At 42.3% G+C, this 22,384-nt stretch overlaps 1 protein-coding gene across 2 annotated transcripts in view; it reads left to right on the forward strand.

Moving 5' to 3' along the window:
* The first annotated feature begins 8,046 nt into the window (after positions 1-8,046).
* The window catches only part of LOC124280641 (serine/threonine-protein phosphatase 2A 55 kDa regulatory subunit B alpha isoform-like), a 39,142-nt gene continuing 24,804 nt past the window's right edge, over positions 8,047-22,384 (forward strand). The window contains exon 1 of one of the 2 annotated variants that reach the window (XM_046716622.1): positions 8,047-8,359. In XM_046716622.1, the coding sequence (XP_046572578.1) occupies positions 8,266-8,359 (94 nt within the window). In that variant the 5' untranslated portion in view covers positions 8,047-8,265. The remainder of the gene's footprint in view (positions 8,360-22,384) is intronic. The other variant, XM_046716623.1, reaches the window with a different exon arrangement.

Here is a 22,384-nt window from a genome sequence, read left to right on the forward strand (position 1 = left end):
ACTATCAAATAGTGTTGATACCAGGTGTTCACGAAAATGTAAGCGTATCCTGCCTCGGGTTTGAATACCTACATGGGTACATGAATACGTGATGTAGATGGTATAAAATTTCTAAAACTTTTCTCATTCACTCCATCAAACAGAGATCGATGCTCACGTCAATCACTGGATTGTCTGAACCAAACTCGATAATTTTCATATAGCAGGAAAACCGATATTTGCCGGACAAACAACAAACAAAAACCTTACATTAAATCAAAACATTTATATGTATAATGGGTAGCAACATGTGATAGGGTTGGATTAATATCGAAGCAACACCAATACATTCATGGTCTTTTCAAAATTCACACCGGAATTTACGAACCGTTTTGTATGGATTTGTCTACAGGTCGGTCAAGTCATATCTCGTTCCGATTCCATAAAACATTATGGCACGTTTCACCATATCAGTAGAACCATTATTTGACCTAGCAGGAATCCACATTGGAACTACTTTCGTGCCACAACAGAAACTGACGCCAGTCATAATTCGAACTACTTCCGTTTGCCTTTCATACAGAGGTTATAAGTAACTTCTGCCCATCACAGAATAATATGTCTTCAAAAAGAGCTGGGGGCGGTGGGGTAGCATAGTGGTTAAAGTGTTTGCTCGTCACGCCGAAGACCCGGGTTCGATTCCCCACATGGGTACAATGTGTGAGGCCCATTTCTGGTGTTCCCCGCTGTGATGTTGCTGGAATATTGCTAAAAGCGGCGTAAAACCATACTCAGTCAGTCAAAACTAGTTGCTCTATCATGCGAACTATATGACATTGGATCTCGCTGTTTACCGTGAATTCACGCAGTATCACTACGCCATTGCTGCCCGCGGATGTATGCAGGCAGCGGAATAAGCCGAGTGGGCGCGACTGAGTCACGTACGTGGATATTACCGAATTCTCAGTCCATCGTCCATCACACTTATCGTTGTGACTGGCTCCTGTTCTGATGATTCAGTGTTCAAGGTCACACGCTCTTGCTGGCGGGGAAATCCAGGATCTTCTGAAGCGGAAGACGTTAAAAATAGGCCACGCGGAAACGTGTCTCAAGCGATGTCAATTGCTATGGCGATGTAGACAAAGATCGTACATTTGGTGCTTATTTTAAATTTATCATAAGTCTCTGTGCATTGCACACAGACGGCCATATTTCATAAGGTGTAAATAAACTTAAACTTGGTTGTCTGTAATTGATTCAGGACACAAATAGTGAATTTGCATAGTTCTTATGAATATGTCATTTCATCTCTTTAAAAACCATTAAAGATTCTTTCGCAGTAGAATTTTTAATTGGTGATCCAACATTGTGTCTATTTAATTCGACTGATGGAAAATAAGTGTATTTACGATGCACATAGTTGACACCGTATTGGAATACCGGTGCAGAATCCCCCTCTCTCTCTCTCTCTCTCTCTCTCTCTCTCTCTCTCTCACACACACACACAGACACACACACATACCATGTATGCCGTAAGCGTTGTTCATAATATCAATCACCGGTTCCCCTTGCCCCTTGCCAAACCCGGATACAGTATAACCGAGACATTGCTGTCTCTCCTCACAAATAACTCTGACACATGATACATACATATCCTATTTCGGGGATTAGCGTCACACAACAATCAGGCATGTGGTTGTCACTGGCAACGTGATCACAATGTCTCTCTAATTGCTGGAATTTCTCCCCTGACCGAGACTGTTTCAAGGGTCAGTTGTTTAAGCACGAGATCATAGTGGTATGATATATAAGCATGTAATCGCCTTTGTTGGAGGGCCCTAGAGTTTGGAATTTAGGCTAATGCAGTCACCTGTTGTTCACAGCAAGGCTATCACGTGTCGTTGGCCTGTCAGGATGGAGTGTTGTGTGATAAGGTCATCAAAACAAACGCCATCAAACGTATCTGACCTCTTTCAAACTGCACAAGTGCCTTACGTGCATACAGCGTTTGATCGGAGTGAGTGAGTTGTGTTTTACGCCGCATATTCCGGCTATATGGCAACGGTCTGTAAATAATCGAGTCTTGACCAGACAGTCAGGTATCAACAGCAGGAGCATCGATCTACGCAGCATGTGTTGCCAAGTCAGCGAGAATGACCACCCGATCCCGTTAGTCGCCTCTTACGACAAGCATGGGTTCCTGAAGATCAATTCTAACCCGGATCTTCACAGGTTGTTTGATCGAATGGGCGGTGGGGTAGCCTGGTGGTTAAAGCGTTCGCTCGTCACGCCGAACACCCGAGTTCGATTCCCGAATTGGGTACAAGCCCATTTCTGAAGATATTGTTGGAATATTGCTAAGAGCGGCGTAAAATTCAAATAACACACTGTTTGATCGATCAAATGAAGATGAGCTAATTATACTGATTATTATACTACAAAAAGAAACTATACACTTAAAAATTGGGTTCGACCAAAGACGTTATCAAACCGACGATTATAATGATAATGATTATCAAAACGGATATGTTTACAATGATTATCATAGTAATCATGATGATAATTATTACTTGGGAACGTATTGTCATGTGTATTGTGAGAAATCTATGATATCTGTATCAAATTTATACATCACCATGGAATAAGCATTTATAATTTGTGTCATTTTTAGCTACCACCAACCTTTGGTGTAATGACCAGCAGTATATTTTTATAATGGCAAAAAATATTTGAGTGAAGTATAAATATTTACTTAAACAATCGAGGAGGAAGGGTGTGTGTGTATGGTGGGTGAAGAAAACAACAATGAAAACGACCACTTAGCGATTAATATACATGGGCGCCCGTGAAGATTAGAATCGATATTCAGTAATCCATGCTTGTCGTAAAAGGCGACTGACGGGATAGGGTGGTCAACCTCGCTCACTTGGTTGACACATGTCATCGTATTCCATTGGCGTAAATCGATGCTCATGTTGTTGATCACTGGATTGTCTGACCCGGACTCTTGACAGGCCGCCGCCATATAGCTGGAATATCCGAGAGAGACTTCCAACAATAACAACTAACACAATCACCATTGTTATGATGACAATGATTATCACAGTGGTTATGGTGACACTGATTATCACAGTGGTTGTGAATACAATCATTATCACAATTGTTATGATGACAATGATTATCACAACGGTTATGATAACTGATTATCACAACGGTTATGATGACAATGATTATCACAATGGTAATGATGACAATGATAATCACAGTGGTTATGATGACAATGATTATCACAAAGGTTATGATGACAGTGATTATCACAATGGCTATGATGACAGTGATTATCACAGTGGTTATGATGACAATGATTATCACAATGGTTATGATGACAATGATTTCCACAATGGTTATGATGACAATGATTATCACAGTGGTTATGATGACAATGATTATCACAATGGTTCTGAAGACAATGATTATCACAATGGTTATGATGACAATGATTATCACAGTGGTTATGATGACAATGATTATCACAACGGTCATGATGACACTGATTATCACAATGGTCATGATGACACTGATTATCACAGTGGTTATGATGACAATGGTTATCACAACGGTTATGATGACAATGATTATCACAATGGTTTTGATGACACTGATTATAACAGTGGTTATGATGACAATGATTATCACAGTGGTTGTGATGACAATGATTATCACAATGGTAATGATGACAATGATTATCACAGTGGTTATGATGACAATGATTATCAAAATGGTTATAATGACAATGATTATCACAACGGTTATGATGACAATGATTATCACAATGGTTATGATGACAATGATTATCACAATGGTTATGATGACAATGATTATCACAGTGGTTTGGATGACAATGATTATCACAATGTTCTGAAGACAATGATTATCACAATGGTTATGATGACACTGATTATCACAGTGGTTATGGTGACAATGATTATCACAGTGGTTGTGAATACAATCAGTATCACAATTGTAATGATGACAATGATTATCACAACGGTTATGATGACAATGATTATCACAACGGTTATGATGACAATGATTATCACAATGGTAATGATGACAGTGATTATCACAACGGTTATGATGACAGTGATTATCACAATGGTTATGATGACAATGATTATCACAATCGTAATGATGACGATGATTATCACAATGGCTATGATGACAATGATTATCACAATGGTTATGATGACATTGATTATCACAATGGTTATGATCACAATGATTATCACAATTGTTATGATGACAATGATTATCACAATGGCTATGATGACAGTGATTATCACAATGGTTATGATGACAGTGATTATCACAATGGTAATGGTGACATGATTATCACAGTGGTTATGATGACTATGATCATCACAATGGTTATGATGACAATGATTATCACAATGGTTATGATGACAATGATTATCACAATGGTTATGATGACAGTGATTATCCCAATGGTTATGATGACAATGATTATCACAATGGTAATGATGACAATGATTATCACAATGGCTATGATGACAATGATTATCAGAATGGTTATGATGACAATGATTATTCCAATGGTTATGATGACAATGATTATCACAGTGGTTATGATGACAATGATTATCACAGTGGCTATGATGACGATGATTATCACAATGGTTATGATGACAATGATTATCACAATGGTTACGATGACAATGATTATCACAATGGTAATGATGACAATGATTATCACAATGGTTATGATGACAATGATTATCACAGTGGTTATGATGACAATGATTATCACAATGGTTCTGAAGTCAATGATTATCACAGTGGTTATGATGACAATGATTATCACAGTGGTTATGATGACAATGATTATCACAATGGTTCTGAAGACAATGATCATCACAATGGTCATGATGACAATGATCATCACAATGGTTTTTATGACAATGATTATCCCAATGGTTATGATGACAATGATTATCCCAGTGGCTATGATGACAATGATTATCCCAATGGCTATGATGACAATGATTATCACAATGGTTATGATGACAATGATTATCCCAATGGCTATGATGACAATGATTATCACAATGGCTATGATGACAATGATTATCACAATGGTTATGACAATGATTATCCCAATGGCTATGATGACAATGATTATCACAATGGCTATGATGACAATGATTATCACAATGGCTATCATGACAATGATTATCATAATGTCTATGATGACAATGATTATCCCAGTGGTTATCATGACAATGATTATCATAATGTCTATGATGACAATGATTATCACAATGGCTATCATGACAATGATTATCATAATGTCTATGATGACAATGATTATCGCAGTGGTTATAATAACATTGATTATCACAATGGTTATGATGACAATGATTATCACAATGGCTATGATGACAATGATTATCACAATGGTTATAATGACAATTATTACCATAATGATTGCTTAAACAGGTGTTATCATATATAGTGTGAGAAGTGTCTTGTTGCCTATGTCCACGACACCTTAATCACTGCCTACCTACTATCCTCACTCGCATCGTGATATCGGAGTCCTACATGCTATCGCTGACTTGCACTGGCTGTGTTTAAGATATCACCCAGATTCTGCGTCGTGCCATGCATACAGATAAACATCTCTGACTGTTTTGTCATTCTTCTCGTCACGTGACACTTGCGCAGTTCCAGAGCACTGAGAATCACCTACTGCGCAACCACGATGGGATGGAAAGAACTGTACATGGTAAAGAAAAATGTATTAAGTGGGTTCGTTTTGTCATGGCCTCGCTGGTAATAATAGGTAATAGTACGAATCATGAGGTTAATGAGGTCACACACACAAACATAGAAGTCTTTGTGTCAGATAAACAAGTGGTTGACAAAAGCAAAGATGGCCGCCGTCGGGGCAAAACGGTACGCAATCAGCTGAACCTGAAACCAGCTGTGTGTGCGTGCGTGTGTGTGTGAGTGACTTTGTAAGCTGTGATGACTGGGTCAGATAAAATGAAGCGCACGAAAAGTCAGCTAATGTTATATAACACGGATCAGAATTGTAATAAAGGCTAAGAAAACGAGAATAAAGGGTTCAAGTTGGGGCTTCAGAGGAGGGCCTCGCAGGCAAATCGGAAACCTAGTTACACATTGTGTTGGTCCCACATACAATATATGGATTCACTTTTTACCAAATTAATGCAAATTTAGTATTTTTCTCCTATGATGTTAAAGCATTTTCGTAGTATTAGAGGACGTTAGCTGCGGGTTTCGCAACTCAAGACGTTTCATGTTACACCATAGGACATACCACATCTCAATTACCTGCATCCGTCCTTCAAACCTCCTTGTTTAACTGACAAGAAGGTAGATTGGTTTTCACAAACCAAGGTTCGTTTTCTGGTCTCAGATACTTAACGAGACTTCCACTGTGGATAATGATGCAGAAATGAAATTTAATGTACATTTTTGCGACAAGCTCGTGATTTTAGTATAGCAACATTTACCTGAAGTTTTAATTTGACTATGTATGCTTTTGTACTTTCTAATACCCTCTCGGGAAAGAAGCGGGGGTATTTGTCAAGGATTCCAAAATAAGGGCACCTGGCAAGCAAATTTGGAAACAATCATTACTTTGTAACATATGTTATGATTGGGATTTTGCTTTCTCAGTACATGTTGTAGTACTTCTGGGGTTGAGTATCCGGGGATCGAACCCACATTTCAGAGTGATACACTTAATCGCCAGCACACAAACTCAGCGAAGAACCCACCTAGCCAACGTGACATACAAAATGTATTACTATTTTCAAAGGAAAAGGGGGGGGGGGTATGCTTCCCCATTTCTTACAATTCAGAGGTCTTTTAACACTGCATATGGACAATTAGCAATTTCCTTCTTTACTGGCCCAGTTATTATGCGGTGATGTGTGGTCAAGTTGCCTAGAGCCCAGGTCACAGATCAGTTAAAGTAAACTAACGTTGGTCACGGAGAGTCCGTGGGTGGTTGAGCGTGTTTGGCAGCTTGACTCCTGAGAGTTTCTTTCAATCCTGCCCCACAACGAATCACACTTGACACATATGGTCTCACCACACGCAAGTGAGTTTTGTCAAAAAATTACCTCTGTTCACCCAGCAGGGAATGGGTACCCGGTGGGATAAGTCACATGAGTGGTAACCTGGCGCCTCAGAATCAGTTTAGGTTAACTTGGGAGTCACGGGTGCGTGAATACAGTGGCTTTATAAATAACCATTATTATATTATTATTATCGATGACATACATAGCACCTCTACAAAGAGACCACATTTGTTATAACTATACGCTATAAATGTACATGACATAACGTCTTTTGATTGACACGGGGGCCGAATACCGGAATGTAAGCAAGTGTACAGAAAGCAGTGTGAAATGAGTGAGTAATGTCTTGTGACACTTTCAACAATATTCCAACAATATCACAGAGAAAATTCACTCTCCATGTTTTTCGCTTGAGGCTGGCACTATTTGTTTTCTTAACTCTCTCACACACACACACACACACACTCTCTCTCTCTCTCTCTCTCTCTCTCTCTCACACACACACACGCACCTCAGCTCTGAAAATAATTGATTATCATGTAATTCACATCTATCTCCTAAACTGCCGACAAACACACACACACTATATACATATACTCAGCTCCGATAATTATTGATAATCATACCGTCTAAGTCACATCCATCACCAGCAACATCCCAGAACTGGGCTTACCACAGTGTACCCATACGGAGAAATGAACCCGGGTTTTCGGCGTGACGAGCGAGCACTCTAACCACTACCCCACCGCCCCTCCATTATCCAGAAAGATAAAAAGACTGAAAATTCAACGTTTGTGAATGTCACTCCTACTGTCAAACTGGCAACAGGAAGCCCCAATAGAATAGGTTACAGTCCATCCCAGCTTGGTGAGACTATACCGACAGTCCCAGTCAATCAGCAATTTGTTTACATAGGACACAGCCTGGCGTCACCCTGTTTTGGGCGCACTACGTACCTATTCGCAACGGTTCGGCGACCTGGGCACGAAATAAGCAGGACAGGCCCGCTTATCACATGCTCCAGAATCTATCCCTGAGCACATTCACTTGTGTTTACATCACCGAGCAAGTACGACCCCAAGCTCCGGAGCGAACCACCGCCTTACCAACTATCGGATATTTTTACTTGTGGGAGTCAATCGAATAGACGGCCATGGTGACCATCGGCTCACCGGTCAAGCTGACCAACAAGTTTTCGTCCATGTTACACTCGGCCGTCCACCACCATCATCACCATAAGGATAAAGGTAACACGAAGCTTTGTGTGAATTTTGTTTAGGTACGTTTTGAGAAACAACAGCTTGAAAACTGGGACGTGCATGTTTTGAAAATACTTTCACTATGTGCACTTTGGACGCAACCTGATTTGGTAGGCTGAGTGTTGCTTACGGTTTGATGTGCAAGTGTGGTAATTTCTGTGTAACTGTCGAACCAAGACAGTTATTGATCAAAAGAAGTTAAGGGCCACCTAATTCTTTTCATGTTATCATTGTTGATCAGATATGATATGACACTTCAACTATAGTGATATGAAACACTAGTGAAGAATCAGGTGGTCCTTTTCTTTGTTTAGATAGTATACGTCATGGCAGTTAACGTTAGTATGACAGACTTGGTGGCCCTTAACTTATTTTGAGTGGTATAATTTATTGCGTTTGTACAGTTGACTGACAATCGTTACTAACCATAATCAACTAACACATTCAACCTTATAGTTGATATTAAATTGGTTAACGACAATATCTCGTTTTCAAAGTTAAGATATAAGCATATATATAATCCGATATTTTAATTCGTATAGTGATTTAACGTGGGTGTATTCTTCCAGTTGCTTGGGCGGTGGGGTAGCCTAATGGTTACATCGTTCTCTCGCCACGCTGAAGACCCGGGTTCAATTTCCCTACATGGGTATAATGCGTGAAGCCCATTTCTGGTGTCCCCGGCCGTGATATTGCTGGAATATTGCTAAAAGGGTGTAAAACTAAACTCACTCACTCACTTTCCGTTGCAACTTACGTTGTAGCTCTATGGCTCTATGGTTTCATTCAATTCATGCAAAGCGGAAACGCCAGAAGCACTGTTATATTAAGATACCGAATCGAAACACATATATCGGAAGTAAGGAGTGGTTGAGGTAGCTCAGTGGTTAATGTGTTCAGGTTCGAACTTCACGCTCCATCGCCCACCGCCAACCCACCCACCTTCCGTAATCTGGCGCTCAAAGTCGCCAAGTGTAAGTGGCTCGAAAAATGTTTCATAACCTATACCCTTACTCATAAAATATGTTAGGATTAACTAGGGATAGGCACATCAGTCAGATTCTCAAACATTCGTGGTCAAGATGTGGTCAGTCTCAGGTCAGTCTCAGGTCATTGCTGAGGTCAGGGGGCGTGAAGGTCAGGTGTGATGTGACAGAGAAAGATGGTGGGCGTGGCGCGCGTACCGCGTCTTGGCGTAGTGAGATGATCCTCGATCAATGGGATTTCCTACTAGATATGCAGGAAGATACGATGAAAGACTGCTAGAAAAAATTAAAACAATTGTCACTTATTCTCATTTATTTTTTGTTTAAACATATGTACTTTCTTGTACCTTTGCTTGATATACATGGAAGGCTTTTCGCTGGGCTGACGTTCGTGGATGTGAATCTTATATCATGATATTTGACACCATGCATGTGCTCGTGGGTTTCAATTAAAATGTCGAGGGATTCTATATTAGGTGGGCCTGTCCTCCCACATTGCACTCACTAACTCAATACACTCGTTCGCTCGTCACGCCGTGGACTCGGGTTCGATTCCCCACATGGGCACGATGTGTGAAATCCATTTCTGGTGTCCCCCGCCGTGATATTGCTGGAATATTGCTAAAAAAGGCGTAAAACTAAACTCACTCACTGAAGGCACGCCAGGTATAACATCACTCACAAAACTAAGTTGGGACGGTGGGAAAGCCTAGTGGTGAAAGCGTTTGCTGTTTGAAAGCCTCGATAACCTGTCAACGTTCCTCGCCTTTGGTATATATGTATCCAGTTAATATTGACTTTGTATGTACAAACATTATACAACAAATTCACTTCACATTTGCCTTCACTGGAGCCTTGATATAGGATGATTACTTTACTGTCACCTGTATCAACTGAGCAGGGCATACGTTACTTTGATGTGTAATTCGTGTATTTACCGTTTAGCTGTAGAAACACTTGTTCGACACCGACCCTGACAAAGATAACACGGCAGTATTTCAAACTGAAATCTGCCATGTCAGAGATTGGGAGACCCATCTGTGCAAACCTTCCCAGGCATATAGCGATCACCAACAACGACGGTTGTAAATGTACGTCAAACGTGGTAGTCGTTGCAGTGATATTGCTGGTTTCGAAGAGTGAGTGAGTAAGTTTAATTTTACGCCGCTTTTAGCGATATTACATTCCAGCAATATCACAGCGGGGGACACCAGAAATGAGCTTCACACAGTATACCCATGTGGGGAATCGAACCCGGGTCTTCGGCGTGACGAGCGAACGCTTTAACCACAAGGCTACCCCAGCGCCCCCGGTTTCGAAGTGGTTGTGGTGTATTTTGCAGAGCCCTGATGTATTCAATCTTTAGGAATTACCGCCCGAAGAGATCCCAATAACCTAATGCGCGTCGTGGGAACCCAACTAAAATGTGGATTGGGTGGTCAGGCTCTGCGTCATGTAATTTCGTATGATCATTCCGTTGACATTGATCGCTGCTCATGCTCTCAGTCAGCGGTTTGCGTGACTCGGAGTCGATCATATACAGACCGCCGCCATATAGCTGGACTATTGCTGAGTGCGGCGTAAAACTAAACTCACTACAAGCCTTTGCGACATGGATGAAATATTTTGTGTGGCATTAAACGACATCCACTAAAATGTTTTCGGTCGACTGGGGTGTGTAACGCGTACAATACACATGAATCGGTGGGGTAGCCTAATGGTTAAGGCGTTCGCTGGTCACGCCGAACATCCGGGTTCGATTTCCACACATCGATACAATGTGTAAAGCCAATTCTCTTTTCCCCGAGATATTGCTGGAATATTGGTTGCTAAAAGGGACGTAAAACCATACTCATTCGGCACACTTACTTCTCGCGTAACACTGGTTGTAAATCTGAAATATTAACCTTTATCACATACCTCACATATCAGTGATATAGTGATGATGATAATCATGATATCATAATCAATGATACGAGTCATTTTTAATGTACGATAAAGCCAACACAGAGACCGCCATATCACAGATGGTGTTACAAACTCACTCACCCACAATACACCTGCGGACACAAGTGGGTTTCATAAGTATGTTTCATAAAACTAGGGGCACCGTCGTAACTCAAGATCATTGTGCAGAGTTGTGTCCCTTAGGCGTGTATGGAACCTGTTCTCCTGGGTTCGAATTCCGGTTTGTCACGATTATGTGTCTTGGTTTTATCGCATCATGCCCGTACTCGTCGTAATCGTCGAAGTGGTTAGCGTCAAAGATGTGCATTACTTCGGGATCTCCTCCCTCGCGACGTTGACACGCTAAACTTGAGTGAGTGAGTGAGTTTGGTTTTACGCCGCTTTTAGCAATTTCCAGCAATATCACGGCGGGGGACACCAGAAATGGGCTTCACACATTGTACCCATGTGGGGAATCGAACTCGGGTCTTCGGCGTGACGAGCGAACGCTTAACCATTAGGCTACCCCACCGCCCCTCGCTGAACTTGAACATTGTACAAAGTGCGTTAAACAGAACTCACCCACTTGTAAACTGATTCCCGGCACCTTTTGCGCGTCGTCAGCTTACACTCATATTGCGATATGAGAGACGGAACCCAGCTGAACTCGTTCCCTCTCCCTTTTAAGCGCACACACAAATGATCTGTGTGAATCCGGCGCAAAGCGACATTTAACCAAAACTAACCAGCTCACCCTATCTGTTGTACACTTCAGATATTATTAGGTGAACGGCGGCATGCTTGTCGTGCCGTCATCATTTCTGATAAAGGCGGATTTACTAGATGTGTTCTTGTGGGACATTGCGCATTCTGTTTACATGCCAGGTCTAAGACATCACATAGGGCGTCATCACTATTCTTTGTGCATGGAATGCGTTCAGGCAATTAAATGCAGCGCAGTGAACTTCGTGCCCTACGCTAAATAAAGCGATCCCACAGCTAATTATACCTATTTGCCTGAGCATGACGACCTTCAGGAGTGGTATAGATGCGTCATTTAAAAGATACTTGATGAGTGAATAACTTGATGTACGGTTTATTATTATGTTAGAAGGGGCGGTGGGGTAGCCTAGTGGTTAAAACGTTCGCTAGTCACGCCGAAGAACCGGGTTCGATTCCCCACATGGTTACAATATGTAAAGTCCGTTTCTGGTGTCCTCCGCTGTGATATTGCTGGAATATGGCTAAAAGTGGCATAAAACTAACTCACTATTATGCTAGCTGGATGGCCCGTGGTTAATTGTTAGAGCGTCTGTTGAAATACGTACGTCATGTACACAAGGACTGGTCGGCTCAGAGTCAGTATATTGTGTCGAGGTGGAGTATCCATGCTTAACTGCGGAGAGGTTATCTATGAGGGCAAGCACTAAAACGATAGTCCGGACTAGAACATGGATAGAAGAATCGGTCTTCAACAACCAATGCTTGTCGTGAGAGGCGACTAACGGGATCGGGTGGTCGGGCTTGCTGACTTGGTTGACACATGTCATCGTATCCCAATTGCGTAGATAGATGCTCATGCTGTTGATCACTGGATTGTCTTGTCCAGAATATTGCTGAGTGCGGCGTTAAACATCAAACAAACAAAACGAACATGAGTGCAATAACCTTGAACGCGATGTTCAACCCAAGCCACCCTCACCTCTGTGACCCCCAAACAAACCGATCACTTCGTTGAGATATACATTAAGTAAGAGAGTCCTATCTACCGCGTAGGCAATGCAATATGTCGTGATTATTTCGCAATATCATTCCATAAGCACAATGAATTCAATGTGTAAATATATTTTCCGCTGTGGGCGAAATCTAAATATGAGCACCGCAACAGTCTCGTATTCAATGAATACATAAATCATATTCTGCTTGTCGACGGAATATGTACACAGATGGCTAGATGTCAACACTGTAAGATTGTTCCCGAGAAACTCAATAACGTGAAATATACATGTATCGATATGCGCGTGCTGGACACAGCTGCTTGTCAACAAACGTGCCAACTGTCTCATGATGGCTGAAGAAGATCGATAGTGCTTGAAATTGACACTGACGGTTGAGCAAGTCACGAGTCTGCATACCTCCAAATCAACGTATCGGCATGACTCCACCCCTCTATCCCCCGTCCCCCTAGCCCCCTGTTGTTACAAGCCACTAAGTAGTACCTCTAGCCCCTCGCCTGGCTGTTCTGTTAGCTGTACTCACTCCCCTGTAGCTGGATTAACTACTCACTCCTCTGTAGCGGGATTAACTGCTACTATTAATTAACTCGTAAGCTCGTTAGGTTAGGTGTTGGTAGTGAGTACCGATACTTAGGGAGATAATAGTAGCTAATGGACAAAACAAATATGAAGATTCTATATTTATTTACATTCACAAATGTATTGATTCAGATCTTGAAGGTAGAGTCAGATCAGTTGTTTTTATGCGACATACATATTGTCCATCATATGTCCAATGGCACACAGTATGAGTCAAGATTTCTGTCACATAACATGTATACTCTAGTTCAAGGCGTTTAATCTTTCGTCTCTATCTACATATTGCTTCCCGCTTCATAATTTATGGCTTTTGTTTTGCTTTTTTTTTTACCAACACCTCACCCCCTACATAGTTAACAGCTTAGCAGCAGTTAATCCAGTTACAGGGGAGTGAGTACAGCTAACAGAACAGCCAGGCGAGGGGCTAGAGGTACCACTTAGTGGCTTGTCACAACAGGGGGTAGGGGAATTATGCCATCGGCATGACGTCTAATTAGACAGTAGTCCGAGTGACGTCTTTCAGTGTTCAGCTTATTAATACACATTCAGGGAGCAAGCGTGATGTCTTAAGCCCAGTTGGTAATCGTCTAGTTACACATGTGCAGGGGACAGCAGATACTGATATTGGGATATGGAAGCTTCTCGGGGAAATAACTTATGAATGATACATAATGGGTTTCGTGTAACAGCTCTGAATATCCCTTAATGCATCGAGCTGAATAATTGGTGATTTTGTCTGTAAATGTATGGAACACACTGTAGTAAACACGCAATGACACTGTTGTAATACGGGGCGGTGGGGTAGCCTAGTGGTTAAAGCGTTTGCTCGTCACGCCGAAAACCCGGGTTCGATTCCCAACATGGGTAACAATGTGTGAAGCCCCATATCTAGTGTCCCTCGCCGTGATATTGGTGGAATATTGCTGAAAGCGGCGTAAAAAACTCACTCACTGATCATATGATGAGCCCCTTATCTGGGTCAGTGAATCATTGACATACTCAAGGCGTGGATCAGCGTTTTTCAGCGTCACATTACTAATGATTGTGTTTACTTGACATCCAACTCTAGATTTTTCACAGGTTGCCATTCCACCATGATATTGCTGGAATTTGCTGAAAGCGGCGTAAAACCATACTCACTCTACAGGGTACCATGGTATAGTTTGAACCTTGTAAGCTGCGGCGTAAAACCATACTCACTCTACAGGGTACCATGGTATAGTTTGAACCTTGTACGTTACGGCGTAAAACCATACTCACTCTACAGGGTACCATGGTATAGTTTGAACCTTGTACGCTACGGCGTTAAACCATACTCACTCAACAGGGTACCATGGTATAGTTTGAACCTTGTACGCTACGGCGTTAAACCATACTCACTCTACAGGGTACCATGGTTAGTTTGAACCTTGTAAACTACGGCGTTAAACAACATTCACTTATACATATAATTTCATAACAAAACGACCCGTGAAGATCCGGGTTAGAATTGATCTTCAGTAACCCATGCTTGTCGTAAGAGGCGACTAACGGGATCCGGTGGTCGGGCTTGCTTACTTGGTTGACACATGCCACTGTATCCCATTGGCGTAGATCGATGCTCATGCTGCTGATCATTGGGTTGTCTGGTCCAGACTCGATTATTTACAGACCACCGCCATATAACTGGAATATTGCAGAGTGCGGCGTAAAACAAAATTCACTCACTCATAATAAAACACGATGCTAATCCATTCTGAAAACATGTTTCTAAACACGGTAACAGTAAGGATATCGAGATACACGTATCATTTACATCAAAACAAGGACCGGTTTCCGCACCGTCAAACATCCGTGTCCCACAACAATGACTGGGCGTTCATGTCCATGTTGCCCGGACAGATAAAGAACTGTTTACCAAAAATAATAAATAACATCCAACCCGTCGTTGGTATAGGATGTCGCGCTGTACGTTCGTACCCTTGAACTCGCGGTGTGGTTCAAATGAGAGTTTCAGGATTTCGCCTTGTCTTCAAAACTCTGAGTCACCGTGACTCCTTGCGTCAAGAAGAGAGTGAGAGAGTATTCGTTAAAACCACGTGTAGCAGTATTCCTGCAATGTCACGACCGGGAATATCAGATATGGAATTCACCGATTCTACCAATGTTGGGAATCGATCCTGGTCCTTCGAAGTGACCTGCGAACGCTTTTCCCATAGGCTACTCCACCGCCCCATCATTCTCAAAGGAGAATATGAACGAAAACAAAACTTTTGATATATTGTAAAGGATATTCTGTAGCGCTTGGTCTTTGGCAATATGGCGGACTCCAGGCACATTTGACGTCACGAGCGGAAAGGTCACGTGGGTTCCAGCGAAATATGCATAATGGCCGAAGCTGAGATTTACAGAAACTGTTTTCGCGATTAAAACATAATTATACATAAGTTTTAATTGAAAATTTGGGAATATGTTTCTGATGACTTTATCTTTCATCCATCAAATTATTGCAATTCACTCGTATTCTCCTTTAAGGTCGTGAGAATCACATTGGGAGTTCTACATGAGTCTGATATTCCAGGGTTAGTTGGATATTGAATCTCACCAATAAAGGATTTGGGTATGTTACATATGTATAATATGGTGTGCAGTCCTTTCACGGGAATTAACTAGCACAGATTCTGTTTCAACATTGATATTGAATTTAATGTGGGAACTTAATAGAGAAGGAATATAGAAGCGAGTCGTAACCTTCCGTCTTCCCGTCCTTTCAAACGTTGTCATATTCAAATAATTGCTGTGATGTTTTGGGAGACCGTCATGGCCAAAAATATATGTCCAATCGTGATCATTTTCGTCATCACGGTCGTTGGTAAAATGTCACCAGTGACTCAAGCTGCAGAAATCCGGGTTTAATAATGAAGTTGACATCCCACCGCTTTTGGTCGTTACATGTTACGTGATCCTTGTTACAGAGGTTTTTCTTTTCTTCTTGTTTATTTTATTTTATTTTCATAGCGTACCAAAATTTTCGGTTGTTTGATGTATGGGCCCAGCACAACCACAGCAACTTATTGTGCCTTTAGGCAGCGACTAAGGGGATCGGGTGGTGAGGTTCGCTGACTTCTCAATTGCGTAGATGGATGCTCTTGATTTCAGTCCTGGACAGTCTACTCCAGACTCGATTATTCACAGACAGCATTCATATTACGCGAATATTGCTGAGCGCCGCGGTATGCAACACACAAACAGTGCTAGTTATCTTCGGGCCGCAGTTCTGTGGAATTCCCGTGGCCATGTCCGGATCCTGTAGTCGTGGGTTTGAATCCCATATTCGGACCGGTTATGATCCTTGGTTCGGCAGCACTATACTGGTGTGAGAGACTTTCCCCAATCTGAATTAGTTAACGATTAACCTGACCGACTGACTGATCGTCACACCCGACGGGATGACTCGTTGCTCATGCTCTTAACCATTCGCCAGCCAGCCGTGATATATCTCGAAGAGGCGGTGGGGTAGCCTAGTGGTTAAAGCGTGCGCTCGGCACTCTGAAGACCCGGGTTTGAGTCCCCAAATGGGTATAATTTGTGAAGCCCATTTCTGGTGTCATCCTTCTTTGATATTGCTGAAAGCGGCGTAAAACTATTCTCACTCACTCACTGATGTGTCTCGAATAGTGCGGCGTATTACAACATTCAGCTTTTCATGTCAATAATCAACATAAATATACCACATATGTGATAATAGCCGCGAAGATCCGGGTAAGAACTGGTTTCAATAAACCCATTCTTGTCGGGAACGCCTACGAAGACGATAGAGTGGTCAGGCTCGCTGACTACGCTGATGCATGCCATTGTTTCCCCACTGGATTGTCTGTTCCAGACTCGATTATTTACAGACTGCCGTCATATAGATAGAATATTGCTGAGTGCGGCGTTAAACAACAAACAAACAGACATACTTTTATGATAGGTACTTCACCACTGGACCCCAAAGTCTGCCGTTCGTCACGTTTGTATTCAGGAAGTCGGATGTAGGTCCTGAGAAATGTACAGTGATTGACACATGTATATATCACCGAGTATGCCAGAGCGTCAGCCCCTGGTACTCTTCCGTTGCTCGTACATGTTCATTACGTGAATGACCGACATACTGAAAGGTCGCGGTGACCTAGACTTTAGTCGGACGGCTGTAAGCTCATCGTACGATAGTGTTTTGCTGATGTGTAATACTTTTTGTGTCTCCTTTTGTTTGCGTATTTTTAGCATGTGCATCAATGTTACCAAGTGATTCCTGTTACTTATAGTACACAATTTTTCGCCTCGCTAACTCGAGAAACCTGCCATAAGTTGACCTCGGTAAATATGTTAAGTCAATAGCCTGACAGATTTTGGGAGTGTGGGTTCGCATTACAGAGATATCCCAGACGTTCGCTCGTCACGCCGAAACCCGGGTTCGTTTCCCCACTTGGCTACAGTTTGTGAAACCCATTTCTGGTGTCCCCCGTCGTGATATTGCTGGAATATTGCTAAAAGTGTCGTAAAACTAAACTCACTCCCACACTACTCGACTTTGTCTCACTCACTCACCTCTCGGAGTTGTGGGTCTAAGGGCACCGCAATTCGTTGGACAGAAAGCAAGAAACCAATGATTGTGGCCATGGGTTCGAGTACCGGCTCGTCCCATTAATATTTTCAGGTTTCTCTGAACCATGTTCGTAGGTTTCACCAATAATGTAAACGTTAGTCCTGCATCATTTTGGGCATCCCACCCGCAGAAAACGATGTTGTATCAGTGAAATTCTGTTCCAAGTGGCGGAAAACCCAACTCCCTCATTCTCGACCTTCTCTCGGGGCGATGGGATGGCTCAGTGGTGAAAGCGTTCGCTCGCCACGCCGAAGACCAGGGTTTGATTCCCCACATTAGTACAATGTGTGAAGCCCATTTCTGATGTCCCCCGCCGTGATATTGCTGGAAGATTGATAAAAGCGACGTAAAACTGAACTCACTCACTCACTCAATCGACTTTCTCTCAGTCATAGGCTAGTTGCATTTGTGTTGCATCTCACACATCGATAGGGCTCGATAAATTTTCTAAACTCACCTGTCCGCCAGCTCTGTAGGCGTGATTATTCGCCCAGCGTTTGTTTGGACGGATGTTCCTTCCGGCGACTGTAACGACGGTTAGACTCCAAAAATCACAGTTCTTCTAATAATCGTATCTCCAAGTACATATTGCGGATAATTTAAATAGGTTATGTCATTGGAAAAACACAATGCTTCTCCAAACGCGATTTTGAGCGGCAATTTCCAAATTTGTGATGATCATGTTGAGAAGTCCGCCGTGATATTGCTGTATTATATTGCTAAAAGCAACGCAAAACCATTCTCACTCATTCGCTTAACCCGTGAAGGTCCGGGTTAGAATATTGATCTTCAGTAACCCATGCTTGTCGTAAGAGGCGACTAATGGGATCGGATGGTCAGACTCGCTGACTTGGTTGACACATGTCATCGGTTCCCAATTGCGCAGATCGGTGCTTATGCTGTTGATCACTGGATTGTCTGGTCTAGACTAGATTATTTACAGACTGCCGCCATGTAGCTGGAATATAGCTGAGTGCGGCGTAAAACTAAACTCACTCACTCACTTCTAATTACTGTAGTCGTGGGGGCCGTGAGTAGTCAGTTCTTGTTAGTTATATTCCAGCTATATGGCGGCGGTAAATAATCAGGTCTGGACCAGACAATCCAGTGATCAACAGCATGAACATCGATCTTCGCGACAGGGAAACGATGACATGTCACATGATGTGTCAACTAAGCTAGCGAGCCTGACCCCCCGATCCCGTTAGTCGCCTCTTACAACAAACATTGATAGCTGAAGATCAATTCTAACCCGGATTTTCACGGGTAAATGACTAAATGAGACAGGGTGACCGTTATCACCTGGCCAGACCAAAAGATATATACATAGAGACCTAGCATAACAGATCAACTCTAGCAATGAAATGATATGAAATAAACAAAAACGTCTTCTGAGTGGTACACATTTCGTTGTCATGACCCAGCCCCGATAATACCTGGAAAAAAGCCCGATAAAGAAGCGATTGTTTTTTTAGCGTCTCGAGGGCGTGTCCAGACTAAAAGGTTCGTGGCCTATTGTCATTAAGTTTACTTAAATACTTGTTTAACCTTCTAACCAAGTTAATATAAGCAGCGTATTTGTAACTACGTGGCGTCGATTTAATACGGATATCGAAGACGAAATACTGGAAGAAGAAAACGGACTGGACATTTTGCAATCCGTGCGCATCGGAATCCATTTTCCACCAAAGGGACTGTGGTAGTTATTGGCACGGTGCACGTGAAGTTCATTCTGCAGTTTGTCACAGCCTCTGAACCGTAGTGTCTGTAGTGCCCTGTCTGTAGTGCCAAAGTCCTAACAGAACTGCGTCTAGATTTCCTCAGATTCGAAATCTCCTAACTCACTGGGGCTCCTTTTCAATTTATAATAAATTATTTGTTCAAAATTATATACATTCAGAGAGTATGCGTTATTCGATGGCACCAATACCTATTGCGCACACAAAGCGTGTTCTACTCTCTGCTAATCTCCAGGGCAACAGGAGTGCAGTCCTAACTCTTATGTACGTAAAAGAATAATTCAAACACTAGATGTCTCGGTTTTCGCCATTGACATATAACTGCAAAACGGAAATTACAACCATGGCAGGTTAGCCAAACGTAGAGCAAATATACAGACTTTTGTAACACCTTGCAACGTACGGAATAATACAGATCAAACGGACAAACCAAGGGCGACAACTGTTGTTGGAGAAACATCAACCAAATTTCGTTAAAAGCCACCAAAATGGATTTCATCCTAACACTTCCGCCATTTCTCAAAGAGCCAAGTCCAGCAAATTATCTGACTTACGCCGGACTGAGCCCTTTGACATTGTGAGACCAATGGCGCGAAAGATCATCAATAATTCGGGTCAAGAAGGGAAGATACGACTGCTCTCTGACAGTTGAAAGATCAAGGTTGCAGAAATATGATTGTCTGTCGTCGCCGATATTCGCCTTATATTTATAACATGTGGTCACATTTAAAGCCACGGTCAACAATATTCCAACAATATCAGTGAGTGAGTGAGTATAGTTTCAGCAACATCACGTTTGGGGATACCAGTGAGTGAGTGAGTTTAGTTTTACGCCGCTGTTAGCCCTATTCCAGCAATATCACGGCGGGGGACAACAGAAATGGGCTTCACACATTGTGCCCATGTGGAGAATTGAACCCCGGTCTTCAACGTGACGAGTGAACGCTTTAACCACTAGGCTATCCCACCGCCCCTTGTGAGACAGACGAAGTCTAGTGTTAAATGTTGAATTAATGGCTGAATTTAGCATGTTGTTTTGGGGTATCGATTAAGTAGGGACACGGGAAAGAAGGCGTGGGAAGTTAAATTTGGGCTTTTTCCAACAGCAATTGATAGACAAGACAAATTGACATTCACTTGACTTTGCGTGTCACTTGTTCCAAAGGTCGTGGTGTGCTATAAACGTCTGTTCTGGTAATATATACCCCCTTTTGTGGAAACACTGGAAAATTTATATCCTACCGAGGCTATTGTCTACAGTGACAGTGGTGGCGGGTGTCCAATTCTCCGACTCCTTCTCCAAACAAGACTTGTGCGTGCCAAGTACTCTTTATGTATTGTTGTACGTGTAATACGAGAAGTTGGTCAGATGTCTGAAGTACAAACGACATAGGTAGACTGATCTTGTTTGTGGTAACGGTTGACTAAATTGTCAGTTGGATGTTCGCAGTGAGTGACCTGGCTCTGAGCGTGCCTTCAAATCATGGCGACGTGGGTTTTGGTCATGCTCTCAACCCATGGTTTTCTGGTCGGGGTTCGGTTATTTCCCAGCTAACACACAACGTTTCCGCAACGTTGTGGGAAGGTTGTAGATTGGTAACGTCATGACACAACGTTAGTATTCGGCATTTTATAACCCTATGTCACAACGTAATAACAACGTTGCAAATTTACGTTAGGGAAACGTTATGCTTTGTGCTCCTCACAACGTTATAACAACGTTTCTTATAACTTGGTGTCACGATAGAGTTTTCTGTAAAACGTTTCACTTTGAGATTCTTTCTTCACTATTCAGCTACAGCTTCAGAAAGCACAAACACAAACAAAAACGACGTGCAAATTGACGAATAAACATTAAAGTGAATATCTGCTTTGTTTCTGTACTGTTCACTACTGGGAAACTGTTCAACTATTAATGTTAAATAGAACGTTAAAACAACGTAAAATACGTTAGCATCACAACGTCAGGTCACAAAGTTGTCACAACGTAAATGGGAGTCCACAAAATAAACGTTGTAGCAACGGAAATATAACGTTGTGACAACGTGAACTTGATAGCTTGGAGAAGTACGAACGACCTGGGGAGACTTGATCTTGTTTGTGGCAAAAGTTGAATAAATTGTCAGTTTGATATTCGCAGCGAGTGATCGTGATCACAGCGTACCATCGAATCATGGCGATGTTCATGTTATCAACCACTGGTTTGCCTGGTCGGGGCTCGGTTATTTACGGGTTCAGTGATCGGGGTCAAGAGGGACACGGATAAAGTTTAGAAAGGTTTGGGAGAGGTGCGAGGGAGCGCAAGGACGGGTTCACTCTCCTACCCAGAGTTCAATGCGGCCAGCCAGCATAGTACCTCTGCCACTGGCCTGAAAGATGTGACGATTCGTCACATCTTG

The sequence above is a fragment of the Haliotis rubra genome, unplaced genomic scaffold, assembly GCF_003918875.1.
Source record: "Haliotis rubra isolate DU_JTF1 unplaced genomic scaffold, ASM391887v1 Scf270, whole genome shotgun sequence".
Classification (NCBI taxonomy): domain Eukaryota; kingdom Metazoa; phylum Mollusca; class Gastropoda; order Lepetellida; family Haliotidae; genus Haliotis; species Haliotis rubra.